At 41.1% G+C, this 21,641-nt stretch overlaps 1 protein-coding gene across 1 annotated transcript in view; it reads right to left on the bottom strand.

The window, feature by feature from the left end:
- GLIS3 (GLIS family zinc finger 3) overlaps positions 1-19,504 on the bottom strand; it is a 454,999-nt gene extending 435,495 nt beyond the window's left edge. The window contains 2 exon segments of the mRNA XM_034647147.1: positions 6,060-6,546; positions 19,372-19,504. Coding sequence (XP_034503038.1) covers positions 6,060-6,447 — 388 coding nt within the window. The 5' untranslated portion in view covers positions 6,448-6,546; positions 19,372-19,504.
- Positions 19,505-21,641: the final 2,137 nt, after the last annotated feature.

Here is a 21,641-nt window from a genome sequence, read left to right as displayed (position 1 = left end):
CAAGGAAGTGCTTAATGGGAACATATCAAAAGGACATTGGGACAGGCTTGAAGGGGCTCCCACCTGCCAAATCTGGGACAATTTGAGCATCAAAAAGAACAGTGATGGTAATGAATTATGGCACAGGGACTTTTTAAAAAGAATACATGAGGTCTGTAGTGATTCTCAAAAAAAGGAGAAACAGAAGTTCTTCTTTCCAGAAGAATATCAACTAACAAACACAGAAGGAATACTGGAATAAGAAAATCACCGTTATCCAGTTAATAACGTAGTAACTGATTCACACAAGCATCATTGGTGGAGAGCGAGATATTTGCATAAGATTACATATAATTTTGAAAGGGAAAGTGTCCACATGCAGAGATCCTGGTGACACCACCTTAGCCAGACGATCAAAAGCAGCATTGCAAATACCAGGACAAATGAGCATTCAGTGCTCCCAGTATATATAATCCACAAATAACCATGTGGTACTCCTGCCAAAAATGTTTAACCCGAACCTATTCATGAGTAAATGATTAGATGAACCAAGTTGTGAGACAAGACAACCAGCCTGAACTCTAAAATAGCAACATATTTTGTCATGAAACACAAAGAAAAGACAGGAGTAGAGGGCCATTCTAGAAAAAAAGGAGACTAAAGAGACATGACAACCAAATATAATGCAGGGTTCTTTTTTTCCCCTTTTTTTTAAGTAGGCTCCATGCCTAGCGTGGAGCCCAAATAGGCGCTCAAACTCACAAACGTGAAATGGAGACCTGACCAAGATCAAAAATTGGGCACTTCACCAACTGAGCCACCCAGGAGCCCCGTAATGCAGGATTTTTGACTGGATCAAAAGAAAGGAGTAGCTACAGAGGACATGTGGGGGAAAGTAGTATGAGAAGTGAAATAAAATATAAAATAATATTATAATAATTAATTTGAATCTGAATTTAAATATGTATTACATTTTAAGATATAACTCTATATAAGCAATACTGTTGTATCAAAGTTAAATTCCTTGGTTATGATTCATGTACTCTGGTTGTACAACATGAAAGATACCTGCTTAGCAATTTGGGGGTGAAGTGTCAGTATGTCTGCAACTTACTTATACGTGGTTCAATATCCTTGAGAGAGAAAAAGGTAGCAAATGCTAAAAAGTGAAATAAAATATAAAAGAACATAGTACAAAGCAAGATAAAATCTAACTTTTTTTATAAAGATAAATTCAGGAACAAAGAATGAGTTTTATTTACAAGTGAGTTATGTACTGTTGACTAAGTAGGGATAGTTGGGTGGAGCTCCTGGGAAAGCCGATTAAAGGGCGTCAATTTAGAGGGAGTTGTCACTTTCATCCTCTGTCTTTTGTCCGTCCTTCCTCCTTCACTCTTCTCAGAAGACAGACTCCACAGCAGGAGCAGGAGTGGGGGAAAGGCGAGGGGAAGCTCCATGATCCTGGGCCTGACATCCCTGAGCTTCTAACCATTAGCAGCATCACCGACCCTGGGCTGCACTTTGTGTGAGAAAAATTAACTCCTGTGACACAGGTTCCCAAATGTTCTCAGTTCATGGCATTCTTAGCGTCTCAGTAATTTTTTCATGGTGCCCCTAGGCCAAGAGGAACAACTAACACTACCCTTTATTAAGTATTTATGTACCAACAACTTAATACTATTTATGTACTAACAACCTATTAGCTGTTTGAAAAACATAATATACATAAATTAAGAATAAAAGTATTTTTACTTCATTCTGAAGTAACCCGTATAACTGATGGGATGTGCACTCCAACCGTGCCTACTCCTTCAGCTCTTGGAATCAGATTGGATATCACCACCCTCAGCTCCCATGCCACACTGATTTCACTTAGAACTTGCTTGTCTTTATTATTGTGATAAAATACATTACAGAAAATTTCCCATCTTACCCAATTTTTTTATCTTAAAGTTTATTTATTTATTGAAGTAATCTCTATACCCCACATGGGACTCAAACTCAGGACCCCAAGATCAAGACTCACACACTTCTCCAACTGAGCCAGCCAGGTGCCCCTGATCTTAACCATTTTCAAAGTGCATCTTAAGTACATTCACACTGCTGTGCAACCATCACCACCATGCATCTCCAGAACTCTTCATCTTCCCGAACTGAAACTCCGTTCCCATTCAACTCTAATTTCCCATGCTCCCCTCCCTCCAGTCCACAGCAAACATCGTTCTACTTTTTGTCTCTACGATTTCACTCTTCTAGGAACCTTGTATAAGAGGAATCGTTCAATATCTGTCCTTTCGTGCCTGGTATAATTCATTTCACATAACGTCTTCGAGGTTCATCCTCGTTGTAGTGTATGTCAGACTGTCCTTCCTTCTTAAGGCTAAATACTATTCCAACGTAGGTATAAGACAAACATATTTTTTATCCACTCATCTGCCTACACTTGGATTGCTTCCACCTTTTGGCCTACAGAGTACTAGCTTTTTCATTACAACTACTGAAAGTGGAGCTTTGCAAAGATATGACATCACTAACAGTTTGTGGTGCAATCTGACGTTGAAACTGTGAACCTCCCCAAGCTAGCAGTTCTCCTGGTGTCTAAAAGATGCCACAAATCCTTCTATTTCCTTCAGAATAAAAATTATCCCATGGTTACCCCTGAGTTTGCTGTGGTACTCCAGTGTCCTCAGCACACTATTGGAGAACTATGCCCCATGATGTGAAAACCACTGTTTTTTGAGTTTTCAGTTGAGTAGAACTCAATCCTTAATTAAGTAACATAAACACTACGATCAAATTTATATTTCTCATGAGGCTCCCACTGGAGATTTCTCCAGTCTTCGAGTCAGATATCTGTCTGTGTGGCAATCCTTAAATGACATATTTTCTGTACAGAGTTTCCACTGGATTCCTGAGAGATGGTATAATCACCTTCAAGGCTTAGAAAATGTATTTTCTTAGCCATCATGTAAACTGTGCTTGGCCCCAAAGCAATGGTATCCCATTATGATGGCTGGTTTTATATGTGAACTTGAGTAGCTCATGATGTGCCCAGATACTTGGCCAAATACCATTCTGGATGTTTCTGTGAGTGTTTTCAGAGGCGATTTACATTAAATCAGTAGACTGAGTAGAACAGATTGCTCTTCCTAATGTGGATAGGCCTCACCCAATCAGTTGAAGGCCTGAATAGAACAAAAGGCTGACCTTCCGCCAAGTAAGAAAGAATTCTTCCCTGAATGACTGCTTTCAGACTGGTACGTCCGCTTTTTCCTGCCTTTGGACTCAAACTGAAACGTCAGTTCGTCCTGGGTCTCAAGCCTGCTGTCCTTCAGAAGGAACTATATACCATTGCCTCTCCTAGTTCCAGGCCATCAGACTCACACTAGACTGACACCATGAGCAAGCCTGGGTCTTCAGCTTGCTGACTCATCTCCCGTATCATGGGAACTGTCAGCCTCTGTAATCTATTCTGATACAGGTACACACACAGGGACAGGTACACATTCAGGCATAGATATATTTCCTGTTGGTTCTGTTTCTCTAGAGAATCTTAACCAATACACCCACGGTCACAGGTCACCTCCTCCATAACCGTCATCTGGCCTCTGCTTATTCCTCCCCAGTCTTGTCTCTTACCACAGTCTCTACACCCCCAATGTGGAAGCAGGCAAAAGTTAGTGAAACGCACCATGATCTCTCCCTTTCAGGTTTTGAGGGTGATTTTCTGTCTATCCAGAATAAGTTCCAGACAGCCCCCCACACACACTCACACAGACATACAATTTGAATAATTTCAAGGCTAGTTCCTTATCTTTCAGGTGTCTGCCCAGATATCCTACTCTCCTCCCAGATCCATTTACCAAGCATCAGCTGAGAACCCTGCAAATGTTGCCCTATTGCCGTCAGTGTATCCCTACCAGAGCCCTAACTGTACTTTATTTTAATTGCCCATTTATTTGTCTGAATTCTCCTAACTCCTTGAGGGCCAGAAGTACGTTTTATTAGCTACTGTATCCCCAGAACAGTGGCTCACCTAACACATGCTCAATAATTATCTCTTGAATACATGACTGGATGAAGTTCAAACAGTCCTTGATCACCATTCTCAACCTGTTGTTGGCTTAGCTTAGGAATTGTCAACCAAGACCTGAAAGGGACATATTCAGCCACTGCTAGCCCCATCCACAGTGGTATCCAAGCTGCAAGGCCAGAGGGGATAATAATACAGTTATCCTCAACCCCTAATCCATGCGCATGCTCACCCCCCAACCATGCAGATCCAGAACAGGCACTGTAAGCTTGGAAGCTGAGCAAGGAGCCAGAAAGCTGGAAAGAGGAGAACCGGGGACAGCACTAATTTTTACAAGAGTTCCAAGATGTATTAACCTTGACAGTTCACTATCCCTGAATTACTGGGAGCATAATTTTTTTTAAAACTATGAATATAATTATAACCACTTCTGGTCACCATCAAAGTAATATCCCCAAACTCCTTATCCATGGCAATGCTGAAGTTATTTATTCCTTCTAGCCCTTAGCTCCCTTATCAGTTAATCAATGGTAGCATACAACTCAGGGCTGTTGTGAAGAATAACTGAGATTATATACTAGAAGCACTCAATACAGTGCCTGACGCACGCTCAGTTATGACATACTAAACAGAAGTTATTAATATTATCAGCATTAATAATGCCAGCCAGGATTCAACACAAGCATATGTGACGAAAGCAAGCTACACACAGTTCATTAGACAAGCAAGCACTGAAAGATTTTACTGGGCCTCAGCCCCTGAAAATCCACACACACGAGCCTGACGTTGTAGCTTGTCATGCCATGAACACAGCAAACTGACAATGATAGAGCTATTTGGATGCACCCCCAAGGAGAGTTTTTCCTACACTTATACTAAATATCAGTAGGTCTAGGAAATAAAACAATCTAAAACCAAACCTAAACCAAAATAAATAAATAAGAAAAGGAAAAAAGCTACATATATACATTTTTATAGTTTAAGGTTTTATAGTTTTTCTTAATCTGCCCATTTATACCATGCAGAGGAATACAAAGACACTAAGAAAACTTTTAGGATACAAATAATTATTCACCTGAACTGGGTGAGTTATGAGTTAACTGGATGAATGCCTATTCAGGCTGCTAGTAATTTTATTTGATAGTGTACACATTTAATACAAACATTTAAAACCAGATGCTAAAAATACCTAACAGTGTATATAATTGTGCTATTTTACATAACAAAGCTATATATCACATGATACATACTCTTCCTTTTTCTAGCCCAAATACACATTTCATGTGCAATATTACTCATTAAGTCAACATCAGTTACTAGAGAGAGTATGTCATTTGAATAATTTGCTATTCTCCAACAATTATTTCATGATTTAAAATTTACATTATTCAAACACTACTGAATTAAAAACACATTCGCTCTGCATTTCAAATTAACCAAGTTTTCTAGTTCTCCACAAGCCCAAAAATACATCCTTTCATTATTCTCTTCTAGCTTCCTTCCTTCTTGTCACCAGCTGTATTTGAGAACTTAGGGGTTCTGCTCTTGGAATAATTTTTTATCATTTCTATGTACTAATTCCTCACTTTATTGGCTGTTAAGCTTTCTCTCCTTTTTATCCTTTGCTTTCCAAACCTTTGTTCTAGCATCTGACCTACATGATGACAGCTCTGGCCCCCCCTCTCCGTCATGGCCCAGGGAATCAGACTCTCTGTGCATCCCAAGGGTAGGGTCTTGCTAAACCAGCTCTTCCCTGCCCCCATCACCACCCACCCTCACTCCCTGGTTCTCATCTCTCTGTCTCACCCTCCATTCTGCTTCACAGTGCCATGAAGTATCACGTTTACCACTGTGGCCTCCTCACCCTCCCACACATGTACACATCCACCCCCTCACCAAGGAAGCGACAGATCATAGTGAGACCATCAGCTTTGACCCTGACATTCAATCATGAGTTTTCTGTAAGATTTGATAACAGAGAAGGATCTGGAGAGGAGGAAAAAAAAACTGTTTCCACTTTTAAAAGATCCCAGAAAGACAATCCTACCTTTCCCAGGATTTGGAGGAAAAGGACTTCCAAACTCCTGCTGCTTTGGCTTTAAAGTGTGTGGCCCTGACATGCCTCCAGCCTGGGTGACCTGGAATCGTGGCTTCCCATTGGTGAGCACTTGTCTCCTGGGGCTCAAGGCGGGCAGATGGAGGGGGCTCTCGGCCATGTTGCTCTGAGGAGCCATCCCTCCTCCCGAGGGCATCTTGAGATGGAGGCTGTTAGCAAGGCTTCCGATGGCAGGGCTCGCTGTGCTGCCACAGGACGCAGGGCCAGGAGTCCCAGAGTGGGCTCGGATGGGAGGAATGTGTTGGCCACTGACCATCCCAGGCCCCTGTGGGGTTCCTGATGTCCGGTGGAGACTCATGCTGCATGACCTTCCATTCATTCTGAAAAAACCTGTGGCCAGGATGGTCAAATATCCAATGGCACTAATGACTCCTTTCAGGCAAAGTCCAATAAGTTATCCATGGTGTGGGTTATTAGCCTGTTTAAAAAAATAAATGCAGGCATTTTTAAAAGTAAAAATGAAAATAAGTCACAGTGAGTTTTCAACCTGTGTAGCATTCATATTAGGAAGAAAAGAAGCACTCTTAGCAAAACAGCCTTTGATGTAAAGCAGGGTCATCAAACACATGGTTCACTGGCAGGCACTCTCCCCCCCTGCATTCACGGTAGACATGGATTATGGATCACTGTATTGTTTTGTTTGCCACTGAGCCCTTCTCGATACAGTGCTCTTGGCAACTACAACCCATCAACTGATGCCAGCTTGCAAAATGAAACTTATTTTGCTCCCTAGAGGATCTGTCCATACTAGTTCTCTTCTGCTACAGTGAGTCTTGGGAAACCCAAAGCATTACCTTCTTGAGCTATGAGACCAACACTCCAAAGTTTCCAGTAAACAAGCAAAAGGCTGATATGGCCTCTAAATGAGACTATGAGGATATTAAACCACCTCTAATTTTTACCATAAGAGCAAATTTTTCATAGCCCCTAGACTTACAAAAAGTAAAAACAGGGGTCTGAGATTCTCGCAAAGACATCATATATCCACATACCCAAATACTCAGAGCAGCATCAGAGTCTTGGTTCCATAATGATTCTGAGTTATGGGGATAGAAACAGAATCAACATCACAATACTCTCACCTTCTATTAAGATCCTAGAAAAGGAAAATTCGGTGCAAAACACTTTACAGAAAGCATAACGAAAGAAGAGCCCTTCTTAAGTATGTTCACCATACACCACACACAGTAAATCAGCCATAGTGCCACAAACATAGCTCCATCTGCCATCCCAGCACTCCCTTCCTCAAGTGGCAAAGAGAGAACCAACGGTACTGCTATGACCACGGGACATCATAATGTCAGTACTCTCCGGTTACAAATCTTTAGGAAAGGCCCTTCCCTCCCTTAACCAACAGCTCCCCAAAATGTACACAGACTCACGGAGGTGACAAAGCATCACTACTCCAAATGATTGACAGAGTCACACTCCGTGTTCTTTTACACAGATATGATTGTCATAAAAAGAAGCCAACCTGAACAAATACAGGAGATATAACTGGTGCAAAGCAGTAATGGTCAGATGTTCTCAACTGGATGAGTCCTAATTTGTATGATCCACTCAATCTCTTAGACAATTATTTCCAACCAACTCCCAAACAAATGGCTCCATCCACCATTAGGGACAGAACATCACAGAGGGAAAACTCTCTGTGAGGAGGGTTTTTTTTTTCTTTATCCTTTTAGAAAATCAAAAGTCAAGCACTAATACTGCCCTCTGCAAAGTTTACTGCATGTGCCCAAATGCTGAGAAACTTCAAAAATTACTAATACAACACTGGGAATGCTTTCCTCATTTTTACCAATTCTCTACTTTATTAAGAATTCTATCAGTCTGTCACATTTCATACTGCCACACCGTCCAGTCCTGAGAAACGCTCTGAGGTCCAGCTCCTGCCCTTCTCTCCACTACAGTCACCAAGAATGGACAAGGAAACCCAACCCAGCCAAGCCTTATCACTTAAGTTGTTTAATGGAACAATCGGAAATGAATCCTAGTATCAAACTCGTTGTAAGATTTTGGTTTTTCACACTGGAAAAATCTCAATGCCTTTCCTGCTATGTCCCTTTAAGAACTCCAGTGTATTCTCAGCTGGTCTGTTGAGTTGTGGGTCTGTTGACTGTGAGCAAGAATCATTTCATGTCTCTATGCTTTGCCAGAGGATGTTGGCCATCTCTTCTCCACTCCTTCATAAAACAGTGTTTTCTGAGTACTCTGAACCCTCAGAAGAGAGTACTTACTTATCACCAACCAAAATAAATTAGTAAGTATATACTTTGTACTGGCAATTTGTTGAAAATGAGGAATCATCCAACATGACTGGCAATATGAGTCACCATGAGTCCATGTGACAAGTGTCCGTAGATTTGTAGACTATGCCCACTCGCAAGTTTTTAAAAACAAAGGAGTCTTTTTCGGCAGCAAGACCATATACGAGCAGGAATTCTCATCAAAAATCTGGATAAAAACACATAAGTAGGTACTTAGCATTAGGTTAGATCGTTAAGAAGGTGAGTTTGCATGGAAAATAATTAACGTGCTTGGAGTTAATTAAGTATCAGACACTCATACCAGCCTGTCAAACTGGATTTCATTTTACTTTATTTTATTTATAAACTGCACTCATGTTTTAAATAGCTTTGGGTTGAAAATAACAACAACAATAACAAAAATGCACTTAAATTTTATTACTAAAAAGGCAACAACCAGAAAGTAAAGTGATTAATGCCATAAAGAAACACCAGTAAGGCAATGGCATACAAACTAAAAAAACCAGCCTCAAGACAAAAATAAAATAAACTCTATGTGAAAATATGCTTAAAAACCCAGTTTTCATACTAATTATGCCAACAGATTTTTCAAACATTAGACTAGAATTTAAAAATCAATTTTATCTATCGGTATTATAGTATTTTATATACTTTTTTTTTAGCAAGGCCATATGATCATTTATAATCCTAAGTCCATGTGATAACAAAAAAGGAATAAACTGCTAACTTTTAAGAAAGACGCATCCTTATTGAGTCAGAGTGTCAGGACACCTGAGTTCTACCTCTGGCAAATCATTTATAACTTCTCTGGACTTACAGATGTCATCCATAAAACAAGGAAGTTGATGATAATCACTACAGTCTCTTGAAATTCTGATCCTCCTGATAATTAAGATAAGGAAGATTATCAAAAATATCCACTTAACATGATCAAGGATAAATATGTAGATTTTATACCTACAGCACTTAAATCAAGAGGACTTGGTAGACACGGAAGCAAAAATAGTAATCTTCATTCACTCCATCAAAGCAAGAGCTGATTGAAGGTTCTCACGTCAGCAATGTGTTGAAAGACAACACTTACCTTGAAAAATGGACCTCAGGATTAAATTTGCCTACACTCTGCCAAAAAGCGAAATCACAACTATCAATATCAAAACCTAACTGGTAGGATTCCACTGGCGTATTCAAGCGGCACCTGGGTAGTGCGGTCAGTCGAGCTCCCAACCCTTGATTTCGGCTCAGGTCATGATCTCAGGGTGGTGAGATCAAGCCCCACATCTGGCTCCACTCTCTGTGGGGAGTCTGCTTGAGATTCTCCCCCTCCCTCAGCCCCTCCCCTCCTCTGCTTGCATGCTTTCTCTCTTAAAAAAAACAAAAACAAAATTTGTTGAGATTCTCCAGAATTACTTTCTCCTCCACCCTCCGCCCACTGCCTACCCCAAGCTGTCAACAGAAAAAAGAGAAGAAAAAGAAAAACAAGGAACATCCAGAAATACAAATTTAGGGTACTCTGGATCCGACATATTGATACATTTAGAGTTTTAACGCTCTGTCTGTTCTAACAATGAAAATATTCATTCTGTCAAATGAGTCAACATGAGTTAATAAATCTTTCTTATTGACCACTTTCGAACTCTAAAACACACTCCTCTAAGTCAGGTCAGAAAGGAAATTACTTAACTCCTAAGGAAACTGAGGCACAAAACCATCTAATAATTTCACTGGTTTTCTGGAAAAGCTATGACTTTGAGCAAAATGCAAAATCATGACTCTACCATCTACCCAAGGCTCCAGGCACTGTGTCTCAGATTCAAAGATCCAACAAGTGAAAAGCAATTTAACTCAACCATTCAAGAAAATCCCAAAAACATGAGTTCTATAATGCCTATTTACAGCCAAAAGCCGTTTCTTAGTAAATATCATTAATAAACTCATCTAGAGTCATAATTCATCTGATGAGCCAGTTAATTATTAATTTTCATACATCATTTCATTTCCTTAGGCTACATTTAGCCTTTGTTACATTTTCCATTCCTTATGCCACAAGCATTTCTTACCCTGCATAGAAAACCTGATAATGAGACACAAAATGCTGGTCAACAAACAAAAATGCTCCTGAGCTGCTGCTTTTATATACATCCAAGCCCTCTAAAATAGGGTTTTTATCGATTCTTTTTATTTTTTTCCCCTTTAGGTTAATGATTCTATAATTTCATTAACTGCCTTTTCAACATCGCTACCTTGATCATTAATAGACCCCAGCTATTCCCCTGCACTTCTCTTGGTTACGGCTTTTGTAGCCAGAAGAATATAGAAATGAAAAGCCTATTGACAGATAATATAAGTTATTCTCATGCACGGCTGCAGTGAGAAGCACATTTTGCAATTCAATCAAGGACAGATAGAGCTGAATGTTCTTAGATCCCAGGAGTTCATTTTAATCAGCAGAATGTACCTTGTCCTAACACAGGTGACTGACTCCTCAGAAAAGATTGTATAAACAAAAACCAATCGTGTAAGTCATTTTATTGGCAACAATATAAACACGGCTATATTAGATGAAACCAATAAATCAAAATTATTCTTGTCTGCAATTTTAACAAGAGGAAAGTGCAAACATGTGCCTGTGAAACTGGAGGATATTATAGAGGAAATGCACTGGATGTGTACAATTTCGTTTCTCTAAATCGAAAGGGAGGGTACTATGCTATGATAAAGTAACCCACAACAAAGTGGAGTTGATAATTTCTGTGGTTTCATAACTTTATTCAGCGAGACTGACAGAGTCACAGACTTTACAACAGAAGTTACACGAAAACAGGGCTGGGTGGGATAGTTCCACAGCAGTGAGACATCGAGCACAAACTTACGGAGGGTACACCAGGTAGCGACCATGTATAGAATATAGAGTCATGTAGGTACTGCCCAGGTCTGCTGTCAGGAATGCTAAGAATATTAACATACTTATTCTGAACATTATTTAAGCAATATAATCACCAATAAAACCTTACAAATCAAAGAGGTTTAGTGCTGAGTTACATCAATTACAAATATGAAGACAAATTACTATTCCCTCCAGAGATTCAAGACCATTCTTTCAAAGACCACTCAGAAAAGATAATAAAACGCACTTCATGGATCCCATCTAATAGAGTCCCTGACTGTCTTATCTGTGGATTTCAACCCTTAGCTATCCAGAAATATACATATTTTAATTGTTTTATTTTTGTATTTTATAAAATTTTCTCAATGAAAATAATCTTCCCTAAGTAGGGAGTAAAACATCTGGCAGTGCCCTTTTAAATTTAAATTAATGTCTATGATAAGCCAAATGCAGGTAGTAAATATGGACAAAGGAGAGAAAGGCAAGAGGAAAGAGGAAGAGGAACCAAAGTAGGAGAAAAAGGAATTATCAAGTCCAATTCAGGAATCTATTCTCTAAATTAGTCAATCCTAACTTAAAAATCAAAGCAGAATTGAGAACCCTTCACACAAAGCCAGTGATTACAGACTGCTAGAAGAAATTCTGAATCCTCAGGAAAATACTACTGGAGGGCAATATTAAAATTTCAGTAACTTCTCTTAGAATCCATTCGCCATACTTCAATCCGTCTATACAACTCTCAGACCCTCCTAGCTTATTGAATGTCACAACTTTTGGTAGTAACTATGTACAAATGTTTCATTTACTTTGCCTCAATCATTAACTCATCAATGAATACAGAAAGTTCTAGAAATCTGTGATTCTATCACAAATGGCAAGGGAGAGGGGAATAATTAGGACTGTAAGAAATCACGCAAAATGACAATGAACTTGGAACCAAAAAGATTTTTAAGACAAACATAGGTATGTTCAGAAAGGTAACCATGTCATGGCCCTAAGTTCCTAGATCCATGTTTAACAAAGGGCTCTTTCTAAAGCAGTTTCTCAAACTGGTTGCAATCAATGGTAGGCTCTGAAATCAATTATTCAATGGCAAAAGTGTTTTTTAATGAGACAGAACTGACTAGAACAAAATAGAAGCTACCAAAGTACATCAACTGTATTAGTGGTTAAGTACGTTCTGTTTCATTTACTTGAGAGTGCACGTGTCTGTATATCTTCAATGTATACAGTGTATACTGAGTAAGATGAAAAGTACGTTTTATGGTGAGTTACAGTCAAAAAGCTATAAAAGCAACTATTACGAAAGCATTTAGACTATTGGCCTGCCGAGGCACCTAACAAAAAGAAAAGCTGCAGGTATAGACAGAGTTGAACAGCCAAAGTAAAATAAATATCAAAATACAGCTATAATGAGCAAAGGATCTAAAAGTTCATCATTTTCAGCTTTATAAAACATAAGGATTCACCAGTACAAGGCTATCCTCCTATCACTGCTATCTTTCACTGTGCATTTGACTCAGTAAATATCACTCAATCACTGTGCTCTATAAACATCAAAAATCAACCAACTAACAGAATTAGAATCAAAATGACCCACAATTATAGTGATTCCCCATTGCAGAAGGTAGAGGATCTTCCCTGAAAGAGAATTTCCTTCTTACAATGCTAAATGGGGACAAGTTTAAATTAACACATAACTGCCTTTGAGAACTGAGTTTTTCAAAATGTGTTCTTAATATGAGTTAACCATCAGATCTTATGAAGAGGAATTTGAAATGGAAAAATGAACACATTCCTTATGATGTCACCACTGAATTAATTACCTGAATTGCAAAGAGGGAACTCCACAGGGTCATGGTTTGAGACACAAAGGCCTCTTCAGAAATATAAAAGAAGAGTAACTGGCTGGAGATTTTTCTTTCAAAAGCAAAACAAAACAAAACCACCGGCCTCATACAAGGAGATACATATGCAGTAAAATATGGCAAATACAAAGTGCATTCTTTGTCATTTTTTGTACAGATGACTACTTGGTCCATATGAACAACTATTTACAAAGTTAAAGATCACACTTCTTTCCAACAGGTAATAAATAACTACTTATGGGAGATTCTAGAAATAAAATTGAATTCACCACTCATTAAACCAAATATTCAAGCATATTAAAGTGTCCCGCATCACATGTAAAACTGAGTGATTTCTTTCCTTCAAAATAGTTATTGCTTAAAGTGACCAATAAAACTATTTTTAGTGTCGATAGACAAAAGTTTTACACAAGTTAAATTATGTTCACTGACATCACTGCAGAAGTATGAACATTCACAACAATGACTAGGCCTTAACCAACATGACAACGCATTTATAGAAAGAAAAGAAAAGAAAAGAGAAAAGAAGAGAAGAGAAGAGAAGAGAAAAGAAAGAAGAAAAGAAAAGAAAAGAAAAGAAAAGAAAAGAAAAGAAAAGAAAAGAAAAGAAAAAAGAAAAGAAAAAAGAAAACACCAACACGAATGAATCAGTCAAGTTACAGAAAGAGGTGGAATCCACTGGTCATGCTGGAAAGGTTGGGAAAACATTAATCCATTTCTTCACACACAAGAATAACAAGAATTCATACACAGCTTGGCATCTGGTTAGTTTTCTGTGTACAGTATTCAGCAGGCCTAGAAATGGAACTTCAGGAATAACTGATATTTAGAAAATCTGATCTTGAAGAAGAAAAAGAAAGGAAGAAAGCCTGATCTCTTTGCCGAGGCCCCCAGTACAGGGTCTGATCTGGCGCTGTAACCCTATCTGCCCATCTGCCGTGCAGCAAGGCTTGCTGCACCTGAAGGAATGTTCCTGAGCTTGGCCTTGAGGAGATCACATCAGACCAGAATGGCCCCATCAGCTCTCTTCATTTCAAGTCTGCTCTCAACCACTTACAGCTCTCATGATTCCAGTTTTACAGACAAATCCCCTGATTTTGTTCCCATAGTGGAACACAATTTAAAAAAAAAAAAAAAATAAGATCCTTGTTTCTGCTCATCCTACAATATCGCCTTAGGGTCCACATGGGTGGTCTTTCCCCTTCTCCCTTCTTTTGCTCCCCCCTTTCCCTAAATCCAGATCCTACTTACCCGCCAGGTCCACCCCAAATACCCACTTTAGGCCTTCCCTGAGCCTCTCTTTAACATCTGTATCTATTTGCAAAATGGTTAGAATTACACTACTATATATAGTTCATGGAATTACAAAATATTAAATGAGATCAAGCATGTTACGTGCTTAGCACAGTGCCTGGCACATAGAAGGACCCAATAAATGTTAACTGTTTTACTCGAAATACCTCTCTTGTAACATTCATAACTTTCTACATTGCCTTATGGTTATTTGTCTGTGTTTTATCTCCTTGCCTAAATTCTAATTATGTTACCTTTAGGGGCCCTGTCTAATTTACCTTTCAACTGTCACCAGTCCTTATATGTATATAGATGATTTTACATTATAACTATACATTTATATTTTTCATACTACATGTATTATACATGTACGGATTTTTATATTACATTTATGTATTCCATGCATTTATTGTACTCATACTTATCATACTGTACTACTCGCTTATACTGAAAACTGGGATCAATGAAATATACAGTTATGTGCTTGTATCCTATACTTGTGATGTATTGCCCAAATAACTACAGGACAATAAGGTGCAACCGTATGATCACACATCCTGCGCTCTGTGTCCAGTAGAGCCAGTTAAATCACAGTTGCATGTTCCCTAGTTTACTGCTCTCCCTGACAGGAAAAAGTAGCACAGAAACTACAGCACTCTTCTGAGCAGAAACATTATTCTGGCCTCTGTCATGCTGTACTCACGAATAATGAAAAATCCTAGCTAAAAGCTGCAAAACACACACAGTCATTTCAGTACTGAGACCAGGCACTTCTTTTGTTTCGGGGGCTGGTGGCCCTAACAGAGGGGCTGTCAAAAGCATCTGGAGCCATCACGAAGGAATGAGCTCCTCGGCATTCTCCTTGCTCATCCCACACTGGCTTCATGCTGGATGCTGGACGTTTCACTTTTGTCTGCTGTCCCCCTATCAGACCGTCATTAGCATAGAAAATACAGCTTCCGTTTTGTCAGTGTTTTAATTCCATCATATTAAGTAATGCCTGACCAACTAACTTCTGCAAGCTAAACTATTCCCACCATGTTTAAAGGGAAATCCAAATTCTTTGACCCACTAGAAGGTTGTTACATCAGTGAAAGAAGCCAGACCCAAGAGTACATTTTGAATTATTCCACTCACATAAGGTATTTTTAAAAACAGGCAAAATTACTGTGTCTGTTAGAAGTCGAGGCAGTGGTTCCTTTTGGGGGGAACATAGTGAGTGGAAGGGTGTACGAGAGATGTGTGTAGAGTGTCCGTAATGTTCTATTTCTTGATGCCAGTTAATCAGTTGTATTTAGCTCATGAAAATTCATCAAGCTTAAGGTATGTGTACTTTCCTGTATGGATATTTTATTTCAGCTCAATAAAAAAATTGGGTTATGTGTCAAGTCTGCCTGAAGTAAATGGAAAACTTGGAAAATTTGGAACTTGGGCATCTTTTTATCAAACTACATGTTAGGGTCATTTAAAGATTTTGTTGCATGTCTCATCCTCCAGGGATGAGTAAGGCAGCACAGATTTCCTATGCTCCATTTATTTATTTTTTTATTTTATTTTCAATCCTAATTGAGTCTATGAGGCAACCGAATTTAGTGAAAAGTCCCGTATTTGCACCTTCTTTATAATATCCTCTACAGAAAATAATTAGAGAAACACAGAAAATGACTTCTCCAGGGACGAAAATATTCACAGGATGCCACTTCCTGAATTATCTCCTTCAAGAAGTACTTCATCTCTATTCGGGAAGAATTACAAATTAACATTCCAACTCCAGAGATCAATACCTACAATATGAGAGGGACAAAGTGAAAAGAATGTCCCCAGGCTTAATTCGCTAGAAAGAAAGAACACTCAGAGAAAAAAAGACTGAGAACACTCAGCTCTTTTGAAACAATGGAAAGACCACTTTCTGCTATATGAATGAAGACAGGGCTGGTACAAAACATTAGTTTGCTATTATTTCACCTCCCCTATCCTGCCTATTTGGGCCCAATAAGACTTTCATCCACTAGCTGAACCCTGGAGTCCACCCCACCCCACCCCCCAAAAATTTGCTCTTCCTATTTGGAAGGATTATCACTTCCAAGCAAATCAACAGACCCCAGGTATTCAATCTCTGACAAACCAACCACTATTAAGGAACTTGGGTGGAATCGGGGATCAGAGAAAAGATGCCCTCTCACAACTGGCCTAAGCTGAAGCAGGAAGAGAGGGAGTTACAGCAGCACTCAGACTGAACTACTCACTCAGGAACTGCTGAGTCCTCTGAGCAACAAAGGAAAAAAACTCAACTACCAATAAAGAAAAGTGTTTTGGAAGGAACAGCAGGTCTAGTGGGGCTGCCATAGACAACCAGTGAAAACATCTGAAAATTGAAGTGCATTTACATGTGATCCCTAACCTTCCACATGTTCCCAGCTGCAACAATGACATGTAATATCACACACTCCTGTCTCTATATGGCTGCAAGCTGTCCCCCAACCTTTGTGTGGGCAGATCCTTTTTCTGCAAACCTTTGCAGGCTGCACTTACCACTTCACCAAGGAAGGAAAATTAAAGGAGGAAGAGGAGGAGGAATGGGAAGATTAAAACCAATCAAATCAATTTGATACCCCCCCCCAAAAAAAGCTTCCCAGTTTAGTGTAAAAGGGTAGTCTAATGGAGAACGTGACACAGGGGAAAACGGATGTCTGGCTAACTCCCAAGGCAGAAACCATGACTCATCAAAGTTTTCAGTGGGGACATAAGGAGACTTCACATTTGTCTTGAGTTCACCTTCATGCCAAGAAATGCTCTCTGCACTGGAAACTGGGAAACTTGACTATGTGCCTGGCATCTGTGACAACTGGCTATGAAGGCTTGGACAAAACCCTAAAAGTCTATGGGTCTCAGGCTTCCTCATCCACAGGTGATCGCCAAGGTCCCTTCTAGCTTTAACAGTCCATACTTGATATTCGCAGTTACTATATCCTAAAGGGAATTGGTCCGCTGGGGGGAGCTGCAGTACATCCCTCTCCTCACGAACTCCAACACCCCACCACCCCCACCCCGGCCCAAATTCTGGGGAGATACTGATGTTCTGGAAGTAGGTGGGGAGAGGGTGCAAAGCCCTTTTCTCCGTAAAAGGGGTGGCAATTGCAAGAGTCCAGTCCCAAAAGACGCTGCTCCCTGCCATTCCGGAAGTACCCTCCACCCCCAGCCCAGGGTTTAGATGCTCCAGAGATGAGGGCCTCGCAGAACCCCGGGAAGCCTAGCAGGGGAGTGAAGAATACAGAGCAGAGGGGCGGGGGAGGGGGCTCTCCAGGCAGGAGGAGGGCTTGAGAGATCGGAAGAGGTGCTGGGAACCCGCCGGGCAGGGAGACGATCCTGGGGCAGGGCAGCACAGGAGAAGGACAGCCCTTATCAGTTCCCGAACCCCCTGGCTTGGCCCGCGGAGGTCGGGGCGAGCCACTAGGCTCCCCCTTGGGGAGCAGGAGCGGGTCTGAGGGCGGAGGCCACAGGGCCCGGCTGGGGTGCGCTGTTGCGACCCCGTCACTCGCCGGCCGCTTCTGACCCTAACCCTCCGCCGGGTCCGCGAGCTAGCGCAGCAAAACAAAACAAACTCTTGCCGGTTTCCTGTTGTGCAACCCAGTCCTGAGTAAGTCGGGCCGAAAGGGCGCCGCCGCTGGCCCGCTGCTGGGAAACCCAAGCGGCGGGGACCAGCGCGCTGCCCTTCCCTGCCCGAGCTGGGATTCCCGGGCAGCCGCGGCCCGGAGCTCCCACCGAGCTAGTGTCCTAACCCTCAGGTCTCCTTTCGCTTCTTGCCTCCCAAACACCCCCCAACAAGTCAAGGGCGCAACCCGCGAAGCCAGAAACAACCTTTCCCAAAGCTTCTTCCTCCAGGTACCTAATTGAATCATCCATAGGATGACAAATCCGTCAGGGCCAAGTTTTCCAGACACTTGGGTAACTTCCTCGTCCCCGAGGTGACTTGTCAGCTCCAGTGAGTAACTTGGAAGTGTCGCTTGGGGCAAGGTGTGTGTCTAGGAGAGAGCCGGCTGCTCACTCACGCTTTCCAGAGAGCGGCCCCGGACCGACTTCAAAATACACACAGGGTCATTTACAGGGACTGGAGCCGCGAGCAGGGCTGAGCGCCTGAGACTGAGACATTTTCCAAACAGTGCTGACATTTTGTCGGGCCCCATAAAAATGTAAACGCAAAGTGACGAACCGGGTGGGGAGTGTGAGCGTCTGAGTATGTCTGCCCATTTTGCGGCGTGGGAGGTGATAGTTATAGACCTGGTGGCTGCGGGTCACTGAACCCCTCCCAGAGACAAGCGAAGTACCCCCAACCCAAGGACCTTCCGGAGCAATGGGGACATTGGCGAGGTGCAGGAGTGCAAAACAGCCTTAGCTGTGCTCCACAAACACGTGGAACTGGAAAACGCAACTACAGCCCCGTGTGCGCGCGCGGGACCTCACGTCACCCCATCAATTCCCTCTTCTCCAAAGTTTCCCTTCAGTGGGGACTCCTGGGTGGCGTGCAGGACCATGCCCGTGCGTCCTGTAACTTGCCTTGGCAAGTGGCCTCTGGCTCCTGTTGTTTAAAAGAAAAACCAAAAACAAAAACTCTTCCTAATTAAAGAAACTTTAATTCCTTGTTGATTTCCTTTTTGTCTTCTACACTCCTCGGTACTCTTAGGCAACTGACAACAACAGGGCTTGATTCCTAATCCAGGGTTGCTAGCTCAACAAACAGAGCTTTTAGAAAATCTGGGGCTGGGGGTGCGCTTAGCCTTAAACCCGCGCGAACGCCACTGGCTCAGCGTGGAAAACTATTTCTAATCCCCTAGTTTGTGTCTCTGAGCGTTAACTCCCCCACACTCTCAAGCGCCGGCTTCTCCCGTCTCTCGCCTGCGAGCAAAGTTCCTATGGTATCCACTTACCAGGTAACCCGGATTTCCACAACAAAGCCAGGCGTGCGGGTCCCTTCCCCGGCCAGCCTGCGAGTGACAGCGGCGGCCAGCGCTGGCGAGGAGTAACTTGGGGCTCCGGCCCTTCAGAGCGCTCCACGGGTTCTGCCTCCTTCGGAAATGAAAACTCCCATCCAAGCCGGGGGACGGAGCGCGGAAACCCGGCCCAAGTGCCGTGTGTGTGCGCGCGCGTGTGCGAGGGCAGCGGCGGCAGGGGGAGGAGGAGGCAGAAGGGGGGTGGCTGGACCCTCTGCATCAGCTCATTCTCCCCCCACAGATACACATACACACGCAAATGTTTTTAAAAAGTTGAGTTTCGACTTTGTTCCTCGCCTGTCCTGCTCATCCTCGCCCTGGGCCGGGGGATGTGTCTGGGGGCCAGTGCAGGATGCTGGCNAAGGATGCTGTATTTTGTCAAATGCTTTTTCTGCATCAATTGAGAGGATCATATGGTTCTTGAGTCTTTTCTTGTTGATATGATGTATCACATTGATTGATTTGCGAGTGTTGAACCATGCTTGCATCCCAGGTATGAATCCCACTTGGTCATGATGGATAATCCTTTTAATGTACTGTTGGATCCTTTTGGCTAGTATCTGGGTGAGAATTTTTTGCATCCATGTTCATCAGGGATATTGATCTGTAATTCTTTGTGGTGGAATCTTTATCTGGTTTTGGGATCAAGGTAATGCTGGTCTCATAGCAAGAGTTTGGAAGTTTTCCTCCCATTTCTACTTCTTGAAACAGCTTCAGAAGAATAAGTATTAATTCTTCTTTAAATATTTAAATCCCCCTGAGAAACCATCCGGCCCTGGACACTTGTTAGGAGATTTTCAATGACTGCTTCAATTTCCCTGATGGTTATGGGTCTGTTAAAGTTTTCTATTTCTTTCTGTTTCAGTTTTGGTAGTTTATATGTCTCTAGGAATTGAAAGATTTGTTAGACCAAAAGGCAGTCAGGTCATCCAATCAGACAAGCTCATACTCTTGAGGTCTTGCACAATTGGCTTTCTGGATTGCAGATAATGACCAAGCCATGTGGGCGCTCTTAACGTCTGGCTGACAGGTCCAGAAGAGTTCAGTAAGTTTGATTAATTGGGCCAAATCTTCCAGTGTCTGTTACTTAATTTGTCAAAATATCACTTCTTACTGGGAAATAATAAACTCATCAGGGTTTTATTTGTCTTAGAGTTCCCATGTCTTTGAGCAATGTTATGAACAGTGATGTATGATATCAAGATATGTCTCCCTTAGTTTTGTCCTGTGTTGGCTTCTCTATGAATGTAGTACATGTCTAGCCTTTGTATTACAGGTGATATATCACCAGCATTTTCAGTTGATTTTTAAATTTCATTTGTTTGACAGCAAATAGATGAAATTTAGTTAGGGATAAATGATGTGGAAGTTTAGTAAGTATCTCAACAAAGAAAGCCAACTAAGAATTTTTCTCTATAATAGATCAGAATTGTAATTTTAAAAAGTAGTGGAGAGGTTTGCTATAATGATAACTAATGAACGCTTACTAAATTGCTCAGTAAACATGTTTCAGCCATGTTAATTTGGTTTTTAATAGCATTTCTTTACAGATTATCCTGGTATAACTTAAAAATACTGACCTAAGGTTAAAGTCCTTTAAAATAATTTGCCCCCTATACCTTTTATTTAGGGAAGAACCCTATAGAAACTTCATCAATAATTGACACCTAATAATAAATTCTCATTGTTTGATAACAGTATTTCCTAGATTAACTGTCTTACTGCATCTATTCCAAGAGGCATGCTTTTTTTTCCCCTCACTTTAATATATTTGGAATTAGAGCGCATCCAATAAATGGTAGTATGTTGTGGCATAATTGGCAGTCTAGGATCGCATAAAATGCCAGCATATCTTAAAATGGATGTTGTCTTAATCAATGAAATATGTGATATCTGAGTTACCCTGGAAAGAAGAAGCAAATAGAAAAAAAAAGATATGACAGAATAGAAACAACCTGAAGTTAAATACTTCATTAAAATCCTTATTCATTGGTGGCTTCTTTTATGTATTAAGGTAGCAGATGAAGGGATATAAAAGGTATATGACCCCATGCCTGATCTCAAAGGAATGAGATGTGTTTTGGCACAGTGAAGACGAAGCAATAATGAAACAAAACATGCATTGTCTAGCCGTCTTACAAATAGTACATATACAAATAATTTGTGTACCCACTGTGTGGTTAGGTTAGCTGAGTCCTTTAGAATTT

This window comes from Ailuropoda melanoleuca, chromosome 17, assembly GCF_002007445.2.
Source record: "Ailuropoda melanoleuca isolate Jingjing chromosome 17, ASM200744v2, whole genome shotgun sequence".
Lineage (NCBI taxonomy): Eukaryota > Metazoa > Chordata > Mammalia > Carnivora > Ursidae > Ailuropoda > Ailuropoda melanoleuca.
Note: the sequence above shows the minus strand (reverse complement) of the source record. Positions and strands in the feature narration are given on the sequence as shown.